The 27,110-nt window shown below is 42.6% G+C and overlaps 1 protein-coding gene across 1 annotated transcript; it reads right to left on the reverse strand.

The window, feature by feature from the left end:
- Positions 1-653: 653 nt before the first annotated feature.
- On the reverse strand, positions 654-25,477 carry HAPSTR1 (HUWE1 associated protein modifying stress responses). Its single transcript, XM_019718823.2, has 4 exons — positions 24,817-25,477; positions 24,158-24,238; positions 14,977-15,252; positions 654-3,073 (listed from the first exon to the last, which is right to left on the reverse strand). The coding sequence occupies exons 1-4, from the start codon at positions 25,040-25,042 to the stop codon at positions 2,829-2,831; spliced, it is 828 nt and encodes a 275-aa protein (XP_019574382.1). The 5' UTR covers positions 25,043-25,477; the 3' UTR covers positions 654-2,828.
- Positions 25,478-27,110: the final 1,633 nt, after the last annotated feature.

Consider the following 27,110-nt stretch of genomic DNA (forward strand, 5'->3'; position numbering starts at 1 on the left):
AGACAAGCCCCATAGTTTTTTGGTTTTTTAAATTATTTATTCATTGAATGATTTAATGTGTGTACCACTACTCCAGCTGGGTAAACCACATTGAAGAATTTGACTGCAGGTCTTTAGATTCAGCCAAATGCTTTCCATTAATTTTGCTCTATAAAATACTAAACATTAAGTTTTTAATGCTTCAGTCATGCTCAGAACACTGCTGTATAAGGATGAATTCAACCCCCTCATGCCAAGTTAGGGTGACAGGAACAGAACTAATGAGTTATGATGTCTAAAAGAACCAGAGAATCTAGCTTAAGATGAGAAGAGGTTCTGTTCCCCCAAAGCAAAGTGTTAAGTTTTAAAATTCAGCCTACAATGCTCTCAAGAGACTGGGGAAAAAAAGAAAATCAACGTTATTTAAAAAGTTCCACATAAATATGCAATCTTCCATGATTTGTTTTGGATCTAAAATGGCACAAAAGGTTTCAAAAATCTAGCAGTCAGAACTAAGTTTTCCTAAGAGAAATCATTTCTCTTTCCACTCTTAGGTGTCACGGTTAGTCTGTGCTCAGGGAGCACATGAGAGCAATGGAACGGAAAAGGAGGGGTTACAATTAGGTGACAAACAGCATTTGAGATTTAATGTAATGGAAAAAAGCAACGAATGCTGAAGTTTTTAAAAAGTTTAATGGAGCCAATAAGGCATATAAATTGTGTTCTGGCAGACATTAAGACCTGCTTTCTCTTACCAAAGAAAATGGCACATGTTTTATCAAAATTTGACAATTGAGAGTAAAGGGTACTGAGATTAAGCGTCAGAGCACCAACTAAAACAAAACAACCCAAAAAAATTGTCACTCAATTTGGAAAGAGGAACTAGAACCAAGGCATAAAGGGGAGAGTAAATATGTGTTCCTCAATCTCAAAATCCTTTAGGAATAGGGGTTCTGGCCACTTGTGAGCAACACATCACACCACCAAACCCCAATTCCAGAATCTAAATTTACAACCATAGAAAAACAAAAATAACTTCTAATGCATTTCTTGGTATATTCCAAAGGGAAGCTTGAAAGTATTCATAATACAGAGGCTTGTCCGTTTTCAGGTAAAATGACAAATTGCTATAATTCTTCCTATTATATCCAAGCAAAAAAATGATCCACTTTTGCAAAAATTGAGAAATACCTCACTTTCATTCCTAGTTTTAGTATGGAACTGACTTTTTTAAATAAGGGCTATATCGATAATACAGAATTTCGGTTCGCACAACATTTCCAACATTCATTCACATCCCACCCAGTTAATGAATATTATGGTTAACTTAGCAAAGTTTCCTCACATAAAGATGTTACTAAATGGCTGCAGAATTGCAAACTTGAACAATGTGCTGTGAGTAAATTACTGGAAACCCTTGCTGATTCGCAATGGTGTTTTAAGGATAAAAACAGGAAGTAACTGATACTGGACTACAAGTTTGCAAGGAAACGTTTTTCACTGTCCTACTTGATATATATTATATAATAATATGATAGAATAAATTACAGTACCTGGCAGGCTGACATCAGTTCTTCATCTATGAGAGACTATCATTCAGTTCAAGGTATTAAAAATGAAGATGAAACATGCTCTAAAACATTGTAGCTACAAGAGGTCGTATATTTACTCAAAAGAGGAGTCTATTGAGAACTTTTATTTAGGTCTACCTAACATCTAGAGAACCTCCATGCGATTCCATCTTTTCCAGAATGAGATTCCAAACTGCATTTTTTAGGAGAGGGACCGGAGAGTTGGGTTTTGCTATTGGTGACCACATTATTGGCAGATGAAAGACTTTTTTTTTTTTTAATCTTTCACCCACGCCAATGGAAACTGCACAAAGTAGAGCACCCATGAAAAATATTAACAGGACAGAAAGACTGGAATACCCTCCCACCATCCATCTCCCTTCGCAAACTCTAAACCAAAAAGCCCCTTCTCAAAGTTCATGAACTCATCTACTCAAGGTCACCTTGAGTACTGTCTACATGTTAACATTTACCGTAAGGATAGTACCCTGCGTGGGAAGTAGTACTTGTCTTTAAACTGAAGAGCTTAAGCCTACAGGGTGAATCTGGGGGAGATTTAATAATATTGCTACTCTTAGAGCACTAACACACACAAAGTGAATCCAGGAAAGTTCTGTGTATTGGTTCAATATTTAGTACTAATTGCATAACCATCATAGCACCTCTGTACATCACACAATCACCAGAATTAGCAAGTGCTGTGAAAACTAAACACAGGGCATAGTCCAATAATTCGAAGTCGCACACTGTTACTATATAGAAACCAGGTGCATGGTACAGCGCTGCTGCAAAAATGGAAGGCTAGAGATTTGACAAGGAAGCCAAATCGTGTGTTTTAGACAATTCTGGGAACCTGGCAATATTGTTGGAAGCAAAATACTCAACACAGCAGGAAATGGACAACGAAAAAAAGAAAAAAGAAAAAAAGCATTCTAGAACCAAATAAACATCTGATATTTCCTTTCCCTTTGAGAATAAATACAGTTAAGGTCACTTTTAGCCTTGGAACAGATATATATGTTTGCCTATGATGAACTTCCTAACCACTACACGGTATCTGATGTCCTCTGCTAGGGGTATAAATTTTAAGAAAGCCATAGTTACAAGAGGCATCTACTGTCAATACCTACAACTTCCTTTTATGGCAACCACTATAGAATTCACGTGTCTTAAACAGTGAACAAGGGAAGATGGCCTCATGTTTCCTTTGCAATAATAGTAAATGTTGAGGATCAAGTGGCTTTCAAGCAGCATGGTGGGTGTGAAAATGTTTGCGGTTTAGATCATTCTGTTGCGTTTATGGGTTGGTGAGTCTGTAATGACATCGCCACACTGGGCTGAGGTACGCTTTCTAGTTCCACCATTGTCCAAGTGGAGTGCCATTTCTTCTGATATGAAAGTGTTCAAATCGACATCATGGAGTCCATTTCTCCTTCGACTAGCACTGGATCCACTGCTTACATGTGTAGGAGAGCCTGGGGTACTCGAACGCACGCTTATACTAGCCATTGCACCACTAAGACCTAGGAAGAAGAAAAAAGGTTTTAGAGTTGCTCAATTATCGAACCCTCTTGAAAGTAACCCACTTCACTTTCAATGTTGTCATAGTGTCAAAAGATGTCTGCCTGTTTTCCTCGTAAGGGGGCCCCAAGGAACAGTTAAGTTTTATTCTGGAAAAATGAACCATCGGGCTTTGACATGAGAGGTTTTATTTGTTAATACTACCAGTATTTTCAATATTGGTTAACTACCAACTACTGGAAGCTTATGTGGCAAGCACCATACTAGGTGTATAAACAGATCATAAAATCCTCCCATCTACTCTCTTTGACAGCTGAAGACAGGAGGCACTTGCTTTATAAATAGGACATTTTGGTTATCAAAAGTCACCATTCCAACAGACCCCTCTGATGTGGGTGTGGGTGTGTGAGCACACGTGCACATAGCGGCACAAGCAGTCATTTCCAGGCCTGACTGGGCTTGTTGCAACATCTCTAGATAAGGTGACTTCATAATTTATCACCCAAAACAGTACATTGCCAAACCCGGAAAAGGGTCACTATTAAAAATTCTGCGGGACATGAAGTACAAAATGAGTCTGCCCTAGACAAAAAGAGCTGTATGATCACCCAAGGTCTGACCTCTATTTGGCAGATACCCCTTAGGACAGCCTAACTCATTATGGTCTATAATCCTTTGGAGAAGGGGGGAGGGCAAAGGTGGCATAAAAAATCCTGCTGCTTTGCTTTCGTGGGTAAGTTATGAAATGCAGAACAGACCCAGCACTCATTGCTGGACACTCATTCCTTAGACTCTTGAACAGTTAAGGAGGCAAACAGATGTTCCACTCCTAAGTGTTCAGGATAAACCTGTAAAAGGCACATGAGGCAAGAAACATAAACTATAGCACTGAACTGAAAAACCTAAGATCGCTAACAGTGGGTTTTCCATCTTACAAATTTCGTTTTATGCTATTCTAGCCTCATACAGGGATTTTGTTATTGCTTGACTAAATTTATATAACACAATCTGGTATAATCAATGTTTCCAAAGAACAGGACTTAACATAAGCTTAGAGGTTGATTTCATGGGGGCCCATTCTTTCTAGTTTTATGCCCTGTAAATACAATTTAAATTTGAACATCAATTGGAAAACAGATTCTGCTTCCTACCACATCCAATCTCTCTAATTCCCTGACACTGTTCTCGCTACAAATAATCTGTGAACATTCTCAAACCCAGTCTCAACCACCTCCCATATGCTGTTCATGTTCTGTAGCCCCCACCTCTCCCGCAAACTACTCTAACCAACCAGTCCCCTCGCTGAGCTCTCTGTAGATGCATGCACCCCTCCCACTGGTGGCCAGAAGAAATCTGATGGTGTCCCTCTTTAAGCACTAAACACCTTTCCAAGGTTAGCACCTACTTAAAAAATAATAAAATACACGCACTAATATTGGAGACTTCATGTCTAGCAGTAAGTACTTTTCCATTTTATCCTCCAAAAACCCTATGACATCTGTATTATCTCCATTTTGTAGATGAAAAACCAAGATTAAGTAAGTCGCCCAAGGTCACACAGCCAGTAAGCAAGATCTGGGACTCCAACTCATGCAGATTCTATATTCCTAGTCGCTTATACTGCCCCCTCTTAAAGTCTAAATCATTTTAGCATGGAAGTGGCTTGAGGATCTAGGCCCTGGCCTGCCTCACGTCCCATCTCTTTGACAGTTCTTCTCCCTGCCCTCTTCACTCCCTCCCCCCCGTAAGACTGAATCAGATGATTTGCAGTTCCTTAAAATGGTTGGGCCTTACACCTCCCTTTCAACATCTGCTCCCCACTTGTTCCTCCGTCACCTCCTCCCCTCTGAGACCTCTCTCCTGGTTCTCCTACCTCTCCTTTTTAGTCTCTTGCTGGCTCCTCTTCCCTCCTGCTCGAAACTCTCCGCTCCTTCCTCAGTGGCCTTTGCGGGCGTCTCTTCTGCCCCTGACAGGTTGGTGATTAGCCTTGACCCCTCCGCTTACCCATCGTTTTCCAAATCGGTGCCACAGGAGCAGACACTTCTCCTGAGCTCAAGGACCCATCCATTTTTCTAACTGCCTGTTGGACACCTCAAACTTAACATTTTCAAAAGGAACTGCACTTTCTTCCCCGGCCCACAGGTCGATTAAAAATAAAAGGACAAGCAGCATCTTAAGCTCATGTTATACAGCACAGTACAATCATTCGCTTCTTCCCACAGTGTCTTTTCATCTCTATCTAATGAATTTAATCCAGTGCCTGGCACATAACATTCATTCAATTCTGAAAGAAAGAAAAAATGCTTCAAAGTCCTACCCCTCATTTTGAAATCCAAAGCTGTTGACGTTTATTCACCTCTCCAATACCAGGAAAGAAACTCGGGTGGCTCTCTTCACTTAAAGCTTTGCCATCAAGTTAGAAATGCTCAAATCGCTGGCATTGTTTTAAAGTTCTTCACCAAGACTGTCAACTCCTTGAGGAGAGCTGTGCCTTCTTTCTAATCTCAAAGCTCATAACATACTACTAAAGGTGTCCACATACTTTAAACGATAAACCTTTTCATACTTGTTTCATAATGCAGGAAGTCCTAAGGTAATTATACTGCGACACTTGGGCCTTCAGCAATAAACTGGGCTACTTCAGTAATTAAAGTCAGGATGCCCTTTATCATTTGAAACCACAAAAAGAACTCAAGAAACCCCACCCCAACCAAGGCCCCTCTTAAGGTAGGAGTTCCATGGCAGTATGTTTAACACCTAAGGACAAATACCCAAGGCTCATAAGCCACTCCATCAGAAGTGAACAGGCACACCAACTGCCATTCTCCATGAAAAAGAAAAGTGTAAACATCAATTTGATCCATTGGAAAATTCCCCAGGAACTTCCAGAAAACCACAATCTTTTTTCTGTTAGGTGTATGGAATTTAGTTTGACAGCAAAAGTAAAATCACAGTGTGCAAAACGACCTATTTATTACCTACTCTCAGCAGTGAAAATTCTTTTCAAAGTTTATCTAATCTTCCCAAAAAAAAAGACTTCACAAGTGTCACAAAAAAAAAAAAAAATCAAGATTAACAACCAAAAAATATGTGTATTTTAAACAGCCCAAATTTTATTTTATAAACCAGTGACAGCTACTAGAAGATGCTTTAGGAAACCTTAGCTAAACCACATGAACAATCAGGCCTATACAAGTACAGAGAATCTAAACATGCTTCAGAACTAAGAACGAAGTTGTACAGCCCAAGGGCATACAACTTAAATTTCTACCAAAAACACACTTTTTCAAAAGGGCTAGGGGAATATCAATTGACAAAAGCAGTAGAACAAGTAGTATGATTAGACAGAGAAGTCTCAATTGCTTAATACAAGATAAACTTAATCAGTTTTAAAGTTTCTGTATCCATTTTAAATGATTAGTGAAGGAGGGGGGGTGTAGATTAAGATGGTTTAATCATACTTTGAAAAGAAAGCTCCCACTGGAGTTAAAACAAAGTTACAAGTCCAGGTTATAGGAATCTAGGTTACATGATAAATTGTTAAAAGTAGCACAAAACTATTATTTTCATACCAAGTTCATGCTTAGGGTAATAAGAAAATCCTGTTTTCAGAATGACATGTGGTTCCAGTTTACCAGCACATAGTTAGGTCACATATAGACAGAGAAAGAGCAAATGCAGAAGCAATCCACCTCCCCTTCCTCCACCCAGCAGCCCCTGGCCTGGAGGCCGCGACTGTACTCTCTCCTTGCTTCCCACCCACTTCAGCCCTGTGAGAGCAGAGGGCTAGCCCTGGAGGAGAGAAGGCAGACTGTTATTACTGTTGATCCACTCAGCACAGCTTCAGGACCCTCTGCAGATCTGCTCCACCCGTTTTCTCATCTCCAGCAGAAAGCGGGGATTTGAAATCCCCATGACTTAAAGTGGTTAACATCCTGACAGGGAACCCTAAGAAACTGGCATTGTTGCATTTGAAATGAATCGCACATTCAAATGGTTACCACTCCCTTTGCACAAAGTTGTGTTCTGAGGTTTTAATCAAGAAGCACACGTGTGTAAATGTGGTGTTTTAAATGCACCAGCGGAGGAGTTCAATCACTGAAAAAGGAATCCTACTAGGAAGATTTTGGTAATTTGAAGTAGATACCACTCCCCACCCCAATCTGTAAATTGTAATACTGAACTTTTATTGAAGCAAAGCACACTAAAATCAAACCAATTACAAAGATACATGTGTCACACCAAGAAAACATTTTCAGTTATGCTGACAGCCCAAAATGCTTTCAATTTTCAAAGACAGTTTTAATGCCATGGGAGAAATGCTCACGACGTTAAAATGGAAAAAAAAAAGCAAGATACAGTACCATATATGCAGTATGATCTCAACTATGAAATAATTTTAATATTTACACATTGAAAAAAAGACTGGAAGAAAATGCACCAAACATTTAACTGCAGTTATCTCTGTATATAGTTGGATAACAAGATACTGAATTTTTACTTTTCGGAAACTTTCAAATTTTCCAAGAAATTAGTGTTTATAAATCAGAAAACTAGTGAAAAAATTAAACTCTAATGTTGAACTGCTTCCCAACTACCAATGGGTTATTAAGTTAAGTACTAGGTGAGTAAACTTGGCTTTGAGGCAAGGCTACTTGAACTCCTCGATGAAAAAAAATTCCAACAAAATTTTATTGCAAGTTCAAAACAATCTTGTATCATTTGATGTTGGAGCTTTAATTAAGTCCTACACCTCCAGAAACTTCAATAATTAATATCTAATTTTAATAAATAAAAAATGCCAACTTTTCCTCAAAAATTTTAATGCTATCTTAATTGCCTTAATTGCTCTTTTTCTTACAGGCTGGTCTGAACAAAGGGCGTAATTTAGAAATTCCAGCCTTCAGAGGAATTAAAGAAGATTCTTTGAAATAACCAATTTTAAACAATTAAGAAATAAGACTGCTTTGGTGCATTAATCTCTTACATCTTATGTTCCAAATAAGTTATTAAAACATTTTACTGTTAAGTAACTATTGACAGTTCTGTTATTTCAGGAAGATGCAGACCAAGACATTCAACAAGCATTTATTAAGAATCTAATTATTCCACACACTGCTAGGAGTGTGGGCAAGAGATAAAGGGATTCTATAAGATGGATGGAATAGAAATCCCCGCCCCCACAGGTCAGTTCCAATTAATCCTCTGCAACAGAAAATTGCAAGGCATTTCTTTTATACTATATTATTAGTTTAAAAATACCTAACACCTAGTTAAGTTAGTTAAGCCGTCAAAATTTGCTTCTAATATTTATCTTTATAAATGGAAGGAACGAAGAGTGATAGGAAAGAGGGAGAAAAAGAGAACGAAGCACAATTACTTAAATTTCTTCTTAAATGTTCTGGGTCTCAATTGGAAAATTTTACCAGTAAGATTTGTTCTCACCAATATTTGGTGACTTCTAGTACCACTCCAGTGCACACAGGCCAAAGAATAAATGATACAATAACAAAAGCTACAATAACCTGTGCTCAAAGGAAAAAGAAAATCCTATTGGTTCAAGCTGCCTAGAATCACAGTTGTCCATAAACTCTAGGGGAAGAAGGTATCAGTTTTATGTGTTGAGCATGACACAATGGGGAATTTGGCTTACATTTTTTTCTTAGTAAAAACTCCTATCTGACCTTATACCCCACAATTTCAAACGACTGCACTTTCTTATCAGACCCTACACGCAGTTAGTTTATCCAGATCTAAGAATCTGTCAAGCAACTTAATGATTGAAATGAATTAGGGTCTCCTCATAGCCCAGAGAAAGACTTTGTTAGACAAAAGGAGAAGGCAGAAATGGAGCCCATTAACTCCTATGGCAAGGTCATTCCTGGACTTGTATATATACTTGCCTGGGCTTATATATACTTCAAACTGTTTAATGTAATTCTATTCACCTAGACACTCCTTGAGATTATTTGATTCATCTTTGTATCACCTGCTCCTACCAATAAGTGCCTTCAATAGAGTGCTTGGTATTTACTGTGTTCAGTAAACGCTGGGCAAAATACAGAATGACAATATAAACTATTTTTAAATGACCACAGCTTCCTCGGGAGGATTATAATTGCAGAAATCAGAATTCATAACACTACATCCACCAAAAAAAAAAGTTTTCAAACCAAAAAGACGTCAGACTTCAACACTCACTAAGGAGCTAATCTTTTAACTCACAAGGTTCTTTCTTTAAAAAAGAAAAACTTTTTTCTTTCTTTTTGAAATTTTCCTGTATCATATTAAAAGTTAGACTGCCTACACAAGCAAATGCAGTAGCCCACTGTTTTTGAACTTGTTTTAAACATGAAAGGAATTTAAAACTGGACAAGGTGGTATTTTAACACCAAATGCCAATGACAGCAATGTTTCCCCCCGGACACTAGACCCTGTGTGTTTGAAGCCTTTGAGTTTGAACTGATGAATTTTAGAGAGAGGGTCAACACAAGCCCAGTGGGGTTGCTTTCTAGTACTGCAGTCAAGAATGTTATCAATTTGACTTTTGGAACTAAAATCAAGTGTCTCTGATTTTTATAAAACAGTCTGAACCAGGGCCAGAAACTTACCAAGACCATCTATGAGATGAACTGACTGAGAGCAAGGCTTTGAATCAAGTTATCGTGAGTGAAGTCTGCGTTGGCGTCCTGCTTCCTCTTCTAGACAGTGTCTCCCTCTTCCCCCTCCATGAACACATGACCCATTCTTGCTCTGGACCCTTTCACCTCATTTCCATGATGGCAAACCAATTTAGAATGAAGACACCAATCTCAAGCAAAGGCTTTCCAGACACCAGTTGGACCAGCCAACTCAGACCCTCTCTCCATCCAGTAGAAAGAACATCGCCAACCTCACTGGTTTATCATCAACATGAAACAAGCTCAAGATCTTAGCAAGTAACGTAAGTAGTTAACAGTAAGTTTTAAATTACCCCCCTCCCTATGGAGTGACTGCTGCAATTTAAAAAGCCACCCTTATTGAAAAGGGACAGGAAAAGTATGCCCAAAGGCCAGTGGAGCTCCAGGTCTAGTTTTGCACTAATGCCACCCAGAGGCCAAGAGGACCCTCAGCAGGCTTAGAACTCTCCAGAAGTCCTCCTCCTCTCAAGCAGAGGACACTTACAGTGTTGTAGGACAGGTACTTCGCAGAATTCCTCATTTAATGGATCACTTCAGAAACAACGTACGTCACCTTTCCCAAAGGAGAGTACTGCCTTGGAGAGGTTCACATCTGGCCCAAGGTCATACTGGGAAAGGAGCCTATATACAAAGCCTAAATAAACACTCTTCCTACTGCAGTCAAACAAATACAGCAGGTCACAAAGCCTACTGATCTTCAAGACTACTGAGCCAGATTCTCTTAGGGGGAAACACCAAGAAGAGACACAAAACTCATGTATTTTCTCATGTTTTTAGACGAGAAAAATAAGCCTGGAGCCCTTTCCCACCCCACTCCCCAGGCCTACCAAGGGAAGGGGGAGAGAAACCCCAATGTACCCACACACAGGCATAGTGGTTAAGAGCATGCACTTGGGAGCCAGACAGATTTAGAGCAACTATTCTACCACTTAATAATCTGTTCGATTTTACCCAAATAAACCTTTCTTTATCAGTAAAATGGCAATGACCCCAAGGTAAGTGTAAGGATTAAAGGAGACCCTCCTTAGCAGGGGTGCTGACACCAAGTAAACACTGAAAGAATAGGTCTAACGGTGACTCATTCTCAGGTCCCACTCCCAGTGTCAGCTGTTCTCATTTGAGTTTACTTTGTAGGACTCTTAAGGTACATCTGTTACGTTCTATCCCTATTGCTATCTTGGGATCTGTATCCCTCCTCAGGCTTTCTGAAGGTTCTCTGCCCAGCGTTGCACCCACTCACAGGATAGACTTCTGAACTCCTGTGTTAAGCTCAGAACACATCTACACCAGGTCCCAGTAAAGACAGAAGCTGTAAGACAAGGCCCCTGCTCTAACGTAGCCCCACTCTACTGGAAGGGACAGCCATGGAAACAATTCGAACTGGGAGAGCAGACGTCCAGTTCAGGGAAAGCTTGAGAGAATGGGGAGAACTGAAGGATAGCTTCCTCACAAAAGAGACTTTTGATCAGTCTTAAAAGGCGAACAGGCAAAAGGAAAAGCTTAGAAAACAGCATGAAAGTATGGCTAAGAAACCTGACCCCCAGCCAAGACCAAATCACAAGGTCCTTGCAATGCCCTGCCTTTTCTGATTTCACCCTACAGGCCATAGGAAAACAGAGGTGATTTTTTTGGTGGAGTGACTAGATCAGCTCACTCCAGTGGCCCCAGGAAAGACAGACTGGCAAGCGGGTCACTCAGGACTGGGAAACAAGCAGGAAGGAGATTATTGCAAGAGCCCAGGGCTCATCTCCTCCAGAGAGCCTTCTCAGAACCCACAGCCAAGCGGCACTGTGAAATGTCCCTTTCTATCCCGAGAACATCTTACATACCACATTCAAGACATGAAGATAAATATGTTGGCCTCAACAGACAAGGAAGCACTCCATGCATTTATATATTCCCAGACACTGCACAGAATCTGCCAGGTACACATCTGCTAAATAGCTAAATGAGGAAAAGACGTGTGTTTGCTGTGGTTGGGGCTGGAATGATGAGTCCAGTTTGAAACCTTGTGTAAAACAAATGCCTGTGGGACACCCAGTAGAGACCTCCACCAGAGAGAGGAGCGTGAGGCACACACGTTTGGCAGTCAGGACTGAGGGTCTAAACCAGAAGTACAGATTGTGGACATTAAAACTGAGAAGGCACTTGAGGTGCTTGCAAGTCAGTGAGAGAACCTGAGGAACGGTCAGAGAGGCCTAAGTCATCTCAGAAGAGAAGGAAAATCCTAGAAAAGAGAGGTAACTAAAAAGAGGGATAATGAGAAAGGTAGAGAACCACAAAATGGTTCAGATGATTTGGGTCTATCTGAAATCTGTTTACATTAAGAGGAGGTGCCAGGTATTAATACAGCACTCAGTAAATTTCCAATAATGTTCTTATTTTAAGACAAGCATTAACAAGGCAAAGACAAGGAAATCAATTTAGCGCATGCTTATGTGTTTGATTTCTCCGTCAGTTTAATACCCAGATGACTAGATCCCATGGCACACAGAAAATAAGCAACATATATTGCAGACAAGTGCCAAAATAAAGCACTGGATTATATTCTTTAAGCCTCAATAACCATTACTTGGCGGTTTTGATTGAAACTGATAACCATAAATTGCTGTACTTCTGATTGAAACTGTACTCAGACTAAGGCTGCTGAGGGTGTGATCAGAGGGTCATCACATCCTCACCGTCTACGTGAAATACCCTACAAATACCTTACATCTCTGCCCTTTTTCTTCAAATAAAGGGCATTTTTTAGGTACATCTGGATGTGTTTGGTGCAGGTGAGAATTTAGGAGCTGATAAAGAAAAAACTACAAAGGGTTATCCTTATAAAAAGTGATACATGAGGTGTGTGGAAAAGAATATATGCATGTGACCTCCTACACTCATGTTTGCTTCGATTATAAACTTCGGTCTGCCTCGATATACCAGTTCATTTCCTGCGTCCCCTCTTGTACTCCACAACCTCATAAATGTAACTTCCTCTAGTGTAGAAGTCCAGGACTTCAATTTGACCTCACATTTCATATATTTGGCTCAGCAAATTGTATGCAAAACCGAATTCTGACAAGTATGTACCCTAGTTAAGATGTTTCCAAATACATTTTAAAAGATCACCTAAACAATTTTCACTTCAATTCACAGACGATCCAGGTCATCAGGACACCTTACTATAGTCATTAAGCTGCATGACTTAATTAACAATGACCTAGCATTAGAAATCATTCAAATTACTTTAAATACTCAAATCAGACTAGCATTATCCTCAATATACTGATGTTCTCTGAAACCACTGGAGCACAAAACTCAGTATAATTTATGTTCCTGTCTACTGTTTCAAGGGGTCCTATTACTTCCCCACAACATATTGTTTTCACTACGTTAATTCGATGCATGAACCCTAGGAATGAGAGTACACTGAGTCTCCAATATATTCTGGATTGACACTACTACTTGGTAAATTTATTGACGGGAAAGATTATTTTCCTACACAGCTTTGTAATTGAACTTTCCTAAACCCTCACAATTTAAAAATAAGTCAAAATTATCGAGTCCCTTCCTAAAACCACATCATTAAAACTCCCCAAGTTCAGGAAAATAATAAATCACAAGTTGAACAGTTTCAATTTAAGCGAATGTAAGGGGAGTTGGAGGATATAGTTGTTTGGGAGTGGGGCTGGCTTGCCCTTTTTACAATGTATACAACTGCACTAAGATTTTATAACAAGAGTGGCACTGATGTTTCTTAAAACTGTTTTCTACAGTATAGCATAATACAGAAAAAGGACACTTTAACAAGAAGTATGGAATGAATCATAAATCTACTTGATAAAAGAAATGCAGACTGCTTAAGGAAAGACTACTACATCAAATACTATCATGCATTAAAATTAATCTCACAAACTATGTAGACTGCTATTCAATTTTTCCAAACTTAATGGTAAAAGATGTGAAACTCTGTAACTCAACAGAAACAGAACAATCTGTTTTTTGCCTGAGTTTCGAAAGTTCTGGTGGCATAACTATTCCACTATTAGAAATAACAAGTAGTTTTAAGTAACCTCATCCATACATCATGGACTTTCTTGCAATGTTTTTGTATTTTAAACTTATCAACTCACAATCACGAGGGGCAAAAAAACCCAACATTTTTCCAACCCTATGTTCTTACGGGGGTTTTAAGGTAAAGAATCAAGATTTGCTAGAGAGAACAAGCATCTCTGTAAGAATTAAAGCTTCAAAGATATACAAGCCTTTTGCATATATCCCACAATTTTTCTTACCAGATTACTTAATATTTTAGATGACCTACATACACTATGGCCCAGAAATGGTTAACTTTTAACAGGACTCTTGACCTAACTCACTAATCGCATATGCTTAGTCACTTGCACAATCCATGTTTCCATCTTGGCTTCAACCAAATCTTGTTCTGTTGCTTTATTTTTACAGTAGTAAACGTTGTCCTATCCAAGTACCTCTCCCAGTTCTTTTAAATAAAAAGTCTGTATTAGAGAGCAACAAGCAACAAGAGACTTACTGACTACACATCCCAGGCTTCTCCAGTAATAATTAAGCCTAATGACCAAGAATGCCTTTTTATGGCATGTCTGGCCTGGGGAGATGGTGATGGACCTGTCCTCTGCCTGTCCTCACTATCAGGGACCTAATAGCAAGGACCTAAGGGACAAAAGACATAAGGAAAGTCCATTATTCTTACATCTGTCCACTCCCACTTGGGTCATCAACTCTCACCCTCTACAGGCACACTCAGTAACTCAGGGTGTCAAAGGGAGTTCCTGTGAGAGCTCGCCCAACAATTATCTGCCTTATTTGCCTGTCGTTAACCAGGCTCTCCAGACAATTATTAACGTAGTAGAATTCTTAAAAAACATAACTCCCTCTTTGACTCAGAAGAGTAAGAAAACATGTACAATATAGGTGCAAAGCAATAAATTCTAATCAATGTTGCAAAAGATTCTGTTATTGTAACACCAATAAGCTCAAACTAACTTTCTAAAAACATTTTTTAGGATGGGCTAGCTAACATTCAAAAACTGCCCATATAAGTTCTTAGCTTACATTCTATTTAAACATTTCTAGAGCAAGTAGTTACTATAATAGACAAAAAACAGACAATATATCTGAACCTAAACCTAAATGTGAAAATGGATCCACAGGCACACTCTTAACCATTTTTCCAAAGAAATATGTTTAAACGGCTTTACCATGCAGAGCTATGGCTTCCCGGAAGGGTTGCAAATCAGTCTCTACAGATGAGCTAGTTTCCGTTGAAGTAGCTCGGTTAGGGGACACTACAGTCAGTCTTGGGGGAGCTCTAGAGTTTCGTGGTGGAGGAACTTTTCCACACAGGAAGCTGATCAAATCTTCTCTACGAATAGTTCTTCTGCGCTTTTTAACCCAAGCCAACACATCCTTATTGCGTCGCTGATAGCCAATCTGAATTCCAATATCAAAACTTCGCTGATGGGTATCCACGCTTTCTGTTAGAAAAAAAGAATAAGAAAAAAGATACATGATAATCAGTAGACACAGGCTGCATTTCCTTCTAAAGAAAACCATTTCACAAGTTAACCAAAATGAGTATCATGAAGTACGGGGTTCTCTATTATGCAGTAACCTATTAAACTGCATTGCATTTCGTTTGGGCTTGAAATGTTATACGGGACATTTAATAACGGTCTAAATTCAGTTTACAGTTCACATAGTCCTAGAGTTTCTGCCTTGTTCTGTAAAATTTTTTTAAACAGAGACTACTTACTGTCAGCCGAATTACCATTTTTAAAATGCTATTCCCTTAAAAAGCTTGCTATAATCTAATTAAGATAGCTTATTTAATAACGCTAATGATGGGTAAACTATTAAACGTTTATTAGTACTATCTATACTCAGCTTCACCTGAGAAAAACAGTAATATGAATACCTTGAAAGCGGTACTACTATCTCCTTATTGCAAATGACAAACAGATATTGAGCACTGAATAACTCCACCAAGATCACAGAAGAATATATACAGGAGCGGGGACTTTGCTCCGGAGTGTGTGGTTCTTCAGAAAAGAGTGAACTCTCATGAATTCTAAATAGGAACATCACATCAATCAACAGATAACTAAATACTGCAAATCACTCAGGCCACTCTCCCCAGCACTCTCCACGTCATTTCAGACACGCTCTCCTCCTGACAGGTTCAGCACCAAGGATTGGGACACACACACTGAAATCAGCGGCAGGCATTTTAGAAATCAGGAAAATTCTGACTGACTACTTACCAAACAGCACGGTGGAAACAAAGAGTTATACTCATTTCCCTACACACACTTTCACTTCGTTCTGCTTCCAGTTCCCAACAGTTTTCCATTAACTCATAACCACTCCATTCCCAAAAGACATTGCCTTAAAATCTCTCAGACTGGCCTCCCAGTCTCCCTGTAAATACTGAACTCAAGTTTTCAAAAAGGCGATCCCTGCGCTTCAGGGTTTTACACAGTTGGAAAAATAGTAACTGGAAATTTAAGTCACTGCAATTGGTATTTAGTTGAGCTGCAACACCAGCAGAAAATCACCAGTGTTATCATTAATGAAATTAAAGACTGTTCCTTTATCTCCAGACCTTTTGTAAAAACAGGAATTCTTGTGTAACACAATCATTCATCTATTAGTTTTCCTGGCCTTGATTTTTTAAAATTCCTTGTGTGCTACATCAAAGGTAGACTCCGAAAGGAAGCGCAACAATCAATGAAGAGCTGTGTCCCAGAAATAAAGACAAGGAAGCAGACATCACAAGGCTCCCAAACTGCATGAATTTGCATTATTAAAAAAGATGGCAAAAGGCCAGCACAAGCAGAACATTATTACAAGGCCGACTCCTTAGCAGATCATCAGTCCTTATTGCTAAAAAAGTAAAAAGAAAAATGGAAGTTGTCCGTGGGAGCACTCCTGCAAATATTAAACTCCACTGATCAGTTTGAGAAAGGAGATTATTCTAATTTTAAAGACATAAAAAGCCACTCATTTCTCCAGTGTCTCACTAGGTGAATAATGGCCAAGTTCAACGTGAATCACTGTCTTCTGATTTCTCATTTCACATAAAGGAAGCAGGAACTATTTTAAACGTAATGGCATTGAAGAGGATATTATACCACCTTCCTATCTCTTAAGTCTTAAAGACTTAGATGAAGTCACCCTCAGAGAGGTAGATAAACTCTTTTTTTTTTTTTGGATAAACTCTTAAGATGACCTTGTCAAGCTGTATCTAGATCGTAAGTGATTCTGAAAAGAGCTGGAAGAATTTTAAGAGAAATCAAGTCAGTGAGAAAAACCAAGTCCATCTCATGGCACCACAGAACAGAGGAGAAACATAAAATTTGTGAATCTAGAAGCAAACAGTTTTTTACAAACCTACCCTACACCTGAAAGAACTGTTACAATCAAGCTCATAACTGGAGAAGTTTCTCTTTCCAAGCAGAATGACTAAGGAAATTTTATTTTTCAAGAACCAAATGGAGGTAGGTCCAGAACTGGAAGTACAAAGGGAAAAAAGTTGGAAATATGAAAGGGATACACGGAACACGCCTGAAGAAGGCTTAAATGGTACAAAGTAAGATGAAGCAGGCATGTAAATGTACACCTGGCAAACCAGACAGCAAAAAAAGACACTAAGCCTGATACAAACACCCAGAGTCAAAAGGAAAGGACCCCATGAGGTGGTTTAAAAAAAAAAAGACCATCCAGGGAAGAAAGAGCTTGCAAAGTTTTTGTGTGTTTTGATTGAGGGCACAAGGAGGCCTCAAAAGTTAGATCTTCAAGGGGCTGATGATTTAATCACAGCTTTGAACAAAGTTGGAAAACAGTATTCACTGGTTTCGATGGAAGACAGCTATATTAATAAGTGGTAAACCTCTTAAATTTTATGCAACTGACCAATCCTTGCACCTCAAAAATTCTGCACAAGTCTCAACATTAGACCCAACCAAGAACACTAAAAATCAGGCATCTTGTGAACACTGACTTTTACAGGCTAGAAACAGTACAAGAAAAGCATCTGTAACATTTAAGGTCTTCTGGTGCAGGCTTTTGCACTCCCTGAGCATAATTTGGTTTTATATCATTAACAGCATATCCTGAAAACCAAATCCAATTACTTTACCACCCAGAATAATCCAATCTCAGTTATTTCCCTAAATAGAAAACCTCATGTTGACAGTAAAGCATTTGAAATACAGTCCTTATGTTCAGAACTTTCAAATTTTACTTGGTTGAAAATAAAACCCTCCTGTCATATCTTGAACTAAGTAGGAGAAACCTAAATGCTTACTGAAGAATCTTAGGCATGACTGGACTGGATTTAATGTAATCATGGGTTAGTTTAGTGGCCAGTTGGATAATAAACACACAAGAATGGCCTCCTGAAAGCTCACAGCTAAAGACTGCTTTGAATAAATCTGAACCCTGAGAATACAGACACCCAAATTCTAGAAGTGCATTACACAGAAACAGTGGGGACAGTCTTGGGTCCAACACTATCTTACTGACACCAACGTCACTGTGGAAAAGGGCCATTAGCTTGAAGGTTAGGGCATCAAAATGGCCATCTAACCTTTAAGCACAACACATCATTTCCTCATTCAAGAAACAAACTGGCTCCTGCAAGTCACAGGACATGTCCCATGTTTCATATTTTTTAAAATGCTTTTTAGATAAGCAGCTGAAAATTAACTCACGAGATTTTTAGCAGTCTAATACTCCCACCTCTGGCAGAGGACAGCAGACAAAGAATCACCATTTGAGGTGAAGACCAAATGCAAAACTTTCTTACATGATATACTGACAAAATTCATCAGATTCCACTATGTTTCTGATGCTCACAAGCCTTATGTGAGTCAGCCAGAGCAGGTATCCCAATCTCATAAACAAAAAACAGAGGCCCTTGCCCAAAGTTAGGTTAAGTGACCAAGCATTTTTTCCTTAACAATAGAGAAGCCATTTCCCATTCTCCTTAGAGGTCTACAAACCAGAAGAATACACTGTTAGTTCAAAACAACACTTCCAAGGACTGCAAATGACAACAATATATTTGAACTTAACTGAATGAATCTGCACTAACTAACCGACATGTCTGCCATGGGGGGGGGGGGTGAGGCGGGGATGGATATTTAAGATGTTCCATTAGAAACAAAGATCTCAGTCACAGCCAAAATGAAACATTTTCCAATCGTCTTGAGAAAATAACTCCTATGTATTCCCTAACTAAGTAGTACCAAAACTAAGCACTAACTTCTAGTTTCTTACATATTTACTTAATCTTCACCCACCACACAAAACCAAGGACAGGAACCAAGGAAGAATCACTGCAGCCACAGTTGCCTGGCATCCAATCCTCCTCCCTTTCCTGAAGTTCCTCCCAATTTTTGTCTGGATAGCTCTAGGGAAGCTTCCGCTACATGTGCTCAAGGGGTGGAACACGTGGTTTAGTCCTAAATCAATCCCAAACCATGGCTATAGATACGGGTTCTGAGCAAGCATGTGCCACACCTCTGGCCAACAGATTACGTAAGTCACTTGCTACCGTTTTCCCGAAAATAAGACCTAGCCGGACAATCAGCTCTAATGCATCTCTTAGAGCAAAAGTTAGGGTCTTATATTAATTTTTGCTCCAAAAGACGCACTGGAGTTGATTGTCCGGCTAGGTCTTATTTCTGGGGAAACACGGTAGCAGCTCCTGGGAAAGGAAGCTTCCGGACTCTTCTAAGCTTCCATGAGTGGCCCTAGGACGTGAGCTGCCAACACTGAAACCAGCCTGAAGACAAAGCTCACACACGCACGTACATGCACACAGAGTGCAGAGCTACACAGCCAGGGAGCTGAGCCACTCCATTCAGGCAACCCCACCCTTGACCTGCAAGTTAGAGGAGCCAATCCACGTCCCTACCACTGACGCCAGCCTTGTATTGTTCTGATATTTGCAGCCAAAACATCCTTTTACAGAGAAGTCACACATAAGAAAATGACTGTCTTCTATAAAAACTCAGACATAATCTAAAAATGGTATTAGTAACTGAGGCTACTGCTCCTCCGTATTAAGTTTAAAACAACTTACGACAATGTTTCTAGTTATGATCCACACAAATGTGTTTTGAATAAAGTCTTGAAACTCAGTAATACTTTTCTGCAGCAAGGACAAACACAAACCAGCTCCAAAAAACACCAAAATTTAAGGAACCGAAATTCCAGTTACCTGTCACCAGGCAGTATATGCTCTCCCTGACCATTTGTTTATACATCTCTCACCACTTGGCCCACAAATTTTCAGTATGTTCAGTTCACTTTCAGTTTATATTTAAGTCCAAAATGGCCACACTGAAGTGAGGCACCGTATTATAAAAGGATTTGGCCTCAAGGTATCTTAAAAATAAGGATTTAAAGGGCATCACACTATTTTTGTCAGAAATTCTGCCTACATTTAGCCCTTTCAGGGGAAAAAAATGAAGAAAGTATACACCACAAAGCTTATTCCAACACGAGAAAAAAAAAGTGAAGACAGCAAAATAAACCAAAATATCTTCCCTTCCTCCTGAGAACTGCCCGTAGCCAGAAACATCTGAAAAATAGAACTTGACCTCCAACAGTCAACTCGAACACTCGAATACTCCTGTATGCTGGCACTAAACTAAGAGCGTGTACTCTAAGTTGGGGGTATTGATCCCCACTTACAGTTGAGAAAATGAAGGCGCACAATGGGGAAGTATCTTGCCCCATTATCTGCCTCCAGGATCTTACCACTAAGTAGTAACAGTAACAACAGTGTGAACACAGACAATCTAACTGTAGACTCCATGAAGACGCTGGCCTTCCCCAAACACTGTTCGAGTTCAAATGCTGTTCAGGGAGAGACCAGAAACATCTTTAGTATAAACCACACCAAGAGAAAGCTCTCAACATATGTGGTGTAAGTCAGTATGTAACAAAAATTTCAGAAGCAATTTTAAAACATAAAGGGACCAAGAAATGAGGCACAGCATAAAACAAGAATAGAAGAAAAACAACAAGCTAAGAGATGATGCTACGGGGAGGGATCAAGCACAGCTCATCGAGGCTGACGAGCGAGGACATCAGCGCTCACCACACAGACTGACCCTGTGAGGCTCCGGGAAGGCCTGTCTGTCCTGGAGGACAACCAGCCCAACCTCTCTGCTGAGCAAGTAGCCCCAAGCAGAAGGAATCTGGAATTAGATAAGGAGAATATGTACTTCCCTAATGAGGAGTCAGGAAACAGAGCTTGAAACCGCTTTTCCAAGAAAAGAGGGGGGTGGAGGGGCCTTAAGGAAGAAACAGGCTTGACCAAGTGTTTCCCAGGTAAGCCAACCCAGGCCAGAGTAAAATGACCTCAGTAACTTTTCACTCCCTTCTTTAGTTACAAATACCAAAAAATGTACTAGGCAAGGGAGACACAACACGACTGAATACTGAACAAACATTACCCTCTTTAGATTTACCAAGTCAAAGTAAAAACAAAAACTAGCAATCAGGATTTTTCTTCCCCTTTCCAAAAAAAAAAAGGACGTCAAACTCTGGTCCTACACTTTGTGGAGTAGAAAGAACCATGAACTCCATTTTGTTGAATTCTGTCCACACTGAGGTTGAACACAACTCTCCTCCAAATCCTTCCAGCCATATTCCAACCAAACTAACTAAATGTTCAATTTTTCAAAAGCCCACAGGCAATCAAAAGGGGCCCTCTGTTAGGCTTTTACCTCAATGGGACCTTCCAATGTGCTCATTCTAGAGATTATGAAGAAGTGGGTGAAAGCACCAACCTTTCCCCAACCTGAAAAATGAGCCACTTTTTGCTTGCTAGGTAAGCGCTTAATCATACAAAATACAGGAGCACTGCCTACTTAAAGGGATCCCCCCAAATTTTCCCCCTGTAAATTACATTTAAACATTCAATCAGAACTGTGAGCAGTGATTTAAATTTACCACTACTTAATTGTGCATCCACTTGTGACACTACCTTGGCTAATTTTATTAGTCCTATTTAAGGTATCTCATTCCCGTAGCTGAATTGTGTTCTCTGAACACCACACCCTGAAGAGGAAGAACGTGAGTCTCTGCAGAACACGAGGCTCTGCGGAACATTATCCACGCTCCTTAAAATCAGATAAAAAATAATGTTGCTACACTACCAAATTCCACAAACCACAACTACCCTTTCTTCTATCAGGTAAAAAAGGAACGCATTTTATTTAACAAAAATAGAATATAAAATAAGACTAGTTAAGTCTAACAATCCAGTACTTCCAATAATGCAAGAACCTCATGTGATTTTTATTTTTAAAAACCTGAATGCTTCTCATTAAGTTTTCTGAACAAAGCAAACTAGGAAATTATAAGCATTTTTAAATCAAGTAATCAAATTCGAGATTATTTCAAAGTTCAGCTTCCAAGCCCATCTTATGTGAAGAGTTAGCATTAAAGAAAACTGCTAACTTTAGTCCTAAAGGGGTACATTCTAGGAGTGCACAATAGCACCAAAAACTGAACAGAAAAGCCAGAGGACATTTTTTGTATGGCCTAGGGAAAAAAAAAAAAACCTGGCACATAGAAGGCGCTAAATATGTGGTGCCTTCCTTTTAAGAAAAAAGTTAATTTCAACAGAGATAAACCATGGTACCCCTATATAACAGAACGCTACTCAGCAAAAGAAAACAAAAGGTACTACAGTACTTATTAATGCAGTGTGAATTCAATGGATCAGTTTCAGAAACATTATGGGAAGTCAAAGAAGCCAGACACAAAAGGCTACAACTCTACGTTCTAATTATTGACACTATGGAAAAGGGAAAACCATATATACAGCAATCAGATCAATGCTTGCTAGGGGTTGGGATGGGGGAATAGTCTATTTCATGTTTGTCAAACTCAAGCTATACATCTTAAAAGGGTCAATTTACTGTACGTCATACTCTAAGAAATGAGTATTTGAAAAAAATGAGTTGTAAGTATTACTTCAAAATTCCCTGTCTGGATGAAACCAAGAGCCATTCCAAAGAATGCCCGAGATCCTCAAACACTGATGGATGTTAAAGCAAATTTACTTAGGAGCCAAAATTTAAGGAACTCAGCTTTATAAAATCAAAGCTGACCACTAGGGCACCATTTAATGTTTCCCTTTTCTTGATAAGCCTGGATGGACTATTCATTTCTCATTCCCTAAAATTAACATTCTATCCACCAGTTTCAGTTTCCATTCTCAAATTACTGTCCCCAAAAACTGCAAATTCTACCCAAGAAATTTCACAGTAAGGGCTATTTTTCTTATAGAATGCTACCATCGTGTGCATGTTCTTACACAAAAATAAGGATCTGAGACTCAAGTCGTTTCGCCACCTGTGCTTCAACCTACCGTGGTAACTTTGAAATGCACAAAGTTCCATTACTATTGTCATCAGCTTCTAGAAGTTCAAAAGCGTTTAATTACATTTTTTACTAAGATTAATAGTCAAATTCAAATCTTTGGTCCATAGAAACCCTGCCAAAAAGCAAATCCAAATTTCCAAATCTTCAAAATCAGCAAGGCTCAAAATGCAAACCCACTGTCACTGAGAGCACAACAGGCAAGAACGTTTACTTATCTTCATGTCATCAGAGGGGGGAAATTAACTCCAGAAAGGCACTGCCATAAAACACAACTCTATTAACTCTGATAACAGATTTCCTGCCAACAACACACAAGTAGATATAAGGTAGTTTTCAAGACATTTTATGAAGTTGCTAGGAAAGAGCAGCATGCTCACGTGGGCACAGGTTATTACAATTAGCTAGTTCCCAACACACTTAAACGCCAGATGAACTACCATGCTGTGAGTTGCCTACCTCAAGAATCTTTCCCAGGAGGTGCTTACAAGCTCCCCCCTACCTCTGTGCCACAAAACCATAAACTCTTTCTTCCCTTGGGTACCTTTTTCAACAGAAACCTCCTCTCACCCTGTCTTTCAGCTCTGGGCTTCTCAACTTTGGCAATACTGACATTTGGGGCACGGGACAGGGGAGGAGAGGGGGCTGTCTTGTGCACTGCCAGATATTCAGTAACCCCCTTTCAACAATGACATTAAAAGATGCCCCCAGACATTACCAAAGGAGTGGGGGGGAGGGGCGGAGCGTCAAAATCGCCCCGAGTTGAAAATCAGTGTGTGATCTAGTTAAGACCACCCACCATCGAAGTTTCTAAGTTGCGACATATTCAGGATTAGTCGTTCGATTCAGAAGCAGAAAACACTCCGGCAGTCACAGTGCAGGTAAAGGTGGCCAATGCACTTGGAACGCAGGCCTTAAACCCTCCCGCAGGCTGCCCTTCCCCTTAAGCCGGCAATGCAGCAAGGTTATCTTTACCTTTGTAGAGGTTGGTGACGGCGGTGGCTGCGTTTTGGAAGGGGACCCAGAGAGAAAGTCCTGGCTGCTGACACACTCGGTCTGAAAGAGTGACGAAAAGGAAGGAACAGAGACAAAGACAGAGAGAGAAATGTTATTCGAGCGTCAATCACTCCGGAACGGCCATATTAGGTTTCGCCATTTTGTTCAAGGGTTTCGGGATCCCACAGCGACTGGGAGGATGGCAGGAAGGGGGTCGCGGCGGGACGCATGGGGGAGCGGCGGGCCTCGGAGGCGCAGCCCGGGGCTGAGCCGCTGCGCAGGGAGGCGCCCCTCAGTCCCCGCCCCGAGGCCCGCGCCGGGTACAATGGGGCGGCCCTGCTGCCTCCCTTCGCCATTTTGTGACTGGGGGCTCCTCCCCTGCCCTCCCCGGCCCGGGGGCGCCCGGGTGCCGGCCCCGAGGAGCGGATGGTCCCCGGGCCCGCCTCCAAAGAGAGCTACCCCCGCGTCGGCCACCGGCCTCCCTCGAGTGCCCCCTTCCGAGGACCTGCCTCCTGCGCCGCCATCTTGTGGGGAGGGGGCGGCGGGGCGGCGGCCGGAGCCGGGCAAGCGGCCCCGGGGCTCTCGGCCGAGGGTCGGGGCCGAGGCGGCGGCGGCAAGATGGCGGCGGCGGCCCTCACCTTTATAGAGCTGGGCCACGGCGGTGGCCGAGTTCTGGAAGAGGTGCCACAGCTTCTGCTGCTTGTGTTCGGGCTGCGCCGCGGCCGCCGCCTCCTCCTGCAGCTCCGGGGGCAGCTGCTCGTCCTGCTCGGCCTCGGCCAGGCACTGCCGCTCCCACTTGGAGAACCAGTGCTCGGGCCCGTGCTCCTGGATCTCGGCCTCCCCCTCCTCCTTCCGCTCCTCCATCCTCCGCGGCCTCCCGCGGCCTCGCCGCCGCCGCCGCGTCCTCCTCAGGCGGGTCTCCCGCGGGAGCGTCGTCGTCGAGTGGCCCGGCGGCGGGGCCCAGCGGCCGGCGGCAGCTCCTCGCGGCGGCCCAGGCCTCCTGCTCCCCGACGGCCTGCGAGCCCCGCCCCGCGGCCCCGCGCTGCCCGGGACGACCCCCGCCCCGGACCTCCCCACACCTGGGCCCCGCTGAAGGTCGCCGCGACCGGATGACCGCCACCGCCCACGCCTCGCTGTTCCTAGGCCGACTACCGCCCCGCCATGGCGCTGCGGACCCCCTAGGGTCGCCGCCGGTGACAACCGAGCCCTCCGCCCAGCCCGGCCTGCGCAGCTGGGGCAACCCCGAAGACTGAGGAACGTCGTCGCCGGCACCGTCGACGCCTCTGCGGCTGCTGGTCCCCGCCCTCCCCCGCCCACATGCTGACTGGAGAAGCACCGCCCACTTGGCCCCAGATCCCCTGCCCGATTGGGGCGCGCCCGCTCTGAGGACCCCCATTGGTCCGATCCGACCGGTTCCGCGTGCCGGTGTCTGAATACAGCACTGTGATTGGCTCCTCTGCGTGTCTGCCTGAAGTGGGGAAAAGGACTGAATGTCAGGAAGGATGAAGTCGGAGGAGGGGGAGGAGCTGCCAGTGGTTGCGTCGGAGCCAACCAACAACAACAACAAAAAAAAATAGTGATGTGCATGCGCACTTGCTGGCTGCCCCTGCCGCTGGGCTTCCGCGGCAGTCACGTGACCTGGCCCAGCGACCGCACCCCGCGGGGGCTCTTCCGGCGCTTCCAGGCTCTAGGGGAAGCAAAATCGGGTCCGGCCACTGCGCCGCTGGGACGAAGGGGTGTGGCAGGTGATAGTCTGTTTAGCCTGTCCCCTTGGGCTTCCAAAGGAAGGAGGGAAAGTGGAGACAGTGCATAAAACGCCCAACTTGCATCCAAGTTTGCAAAGTGCTTCCCTATTCGTTTATTGCAGAGTCCTATTTCTAAGACGGGCACATTGAGTCTCAGAGTCCAAAGAAAAAAACTTGCAGTTTGCGAAGCCAGCGAGCCCTTCCAGCGGCCTGCACGCACACAGCTCCTGATGGGGAGCACGTGGGGGGCTCTCCGCCCCCCGCCCCCCCCCCCAAGCACCCCGGCACACTCGGGGGACACTGTCTCCAGAGGATACCGCAGCTGCTGCCCAGCTACCCGCGAAATCGAGAATAAACCCCAACGGGAGAGGGTACCAAGGCCCGGGCACGTGTGCGCCTTCGCGAGTGGCAACCCCCGCACCTGTCCCTAAAAGCACATTCCCGGTCCACGTGCGGGTGCCTGCGTCACGCGCCAGCCTCCGCCTCCTCCCGCCGGAACCCGTGTGGCTGCGCTGAGCAGGAGGCCCCCTTCCAGGGGGAAAGTGCTGCGCCCGGCCTCTCGCTAACCCGCCCTGCGCACACGCCGTGTCACCCCTGCGGCGGACTGGGTCTGTGAGTCCGCGGGCCGGACTCGGGGCTGCGCACGGGGGTCACCGCCCCGGGGCTTCCCCTGGGGCTCAGGGCCTGGGGACGCAGCAGCCACGTAAACGGACGATGACAGCACAGAGGCAAAACGATTACACGCTGGCGGCGGGGTCATGAGCCCCTGTGGGCTTGGAGCCGTCAGCCAGGGGCAAGATCTCCCACTAGCTGCCAGAGTGCGCTCCTACCAAGCAATTGTGCCTTATAGCCATCACCTCTGGAATACAATCTGACCTCCTCATCATGACCTATAAGTCCCTGAAGGATCTGGTCCCGCCTCTAGTGTTTTCAGCTCACGCCTGCCTCTGCCTGGCTGCTCAGCCACTCTGGTGGCCTTTCTGTTCTCCCGGGACACTAAGCTCTTTACTGCCTCAGGGCCTTTGCTCTAGCAGTCTCTCTCTCTCTCTCTCTCTCTCTCTCTCTCTCTCTCCCCCCCTCCCCCTTTTGAAAGGAGGAATGTCATCGAATTCCAGGACATATTTCAAAACCTCCACGTGGAGCTCTTACCCGTGCTGCATTCAGCGCTCTGCTGGAGGTGAAATTCT

Source organism: Rhinolophus sinicus, linkage group LG18 (assembly GCF_036562045.2).
Source record: "Rhinolophus sinicus isolate RSC01 linkage group LG18, ASM3656204v1, whole genome shotgun sequence".
NCBI lineage: Eukaryota > Metazoa > Chordata > Mammalia > Chiroptera > Rhinolophidae > Rhinolophus > Rhinolophus sinicus.

Bases quoted from the DNA above. Each gene is read 5' to 3' on its own strand.
- HAPSTR1 (XM_019718823.2), bottom strand. From the start codon at position 25,042: ATGGAGGAGCGGAAGGAGGAGGGGGAGGCCGAGATCCAGGAGCACGGG. The intron at 24,239-24,816 runs GTGAGGGCCGCC...TCACTCTTTCAG, and splicing joins CGTGGCCCAGCTCTATAAAG to ACCGAGTGTGTCAGCAGCCA. The intron at 15,253-24,157 runs GTAAAGATAACC...TTTTTCTAACAG, and splicing joins CGTCACCAACCTCTACAAAG to AAAGCGTGGATACCCATCAG.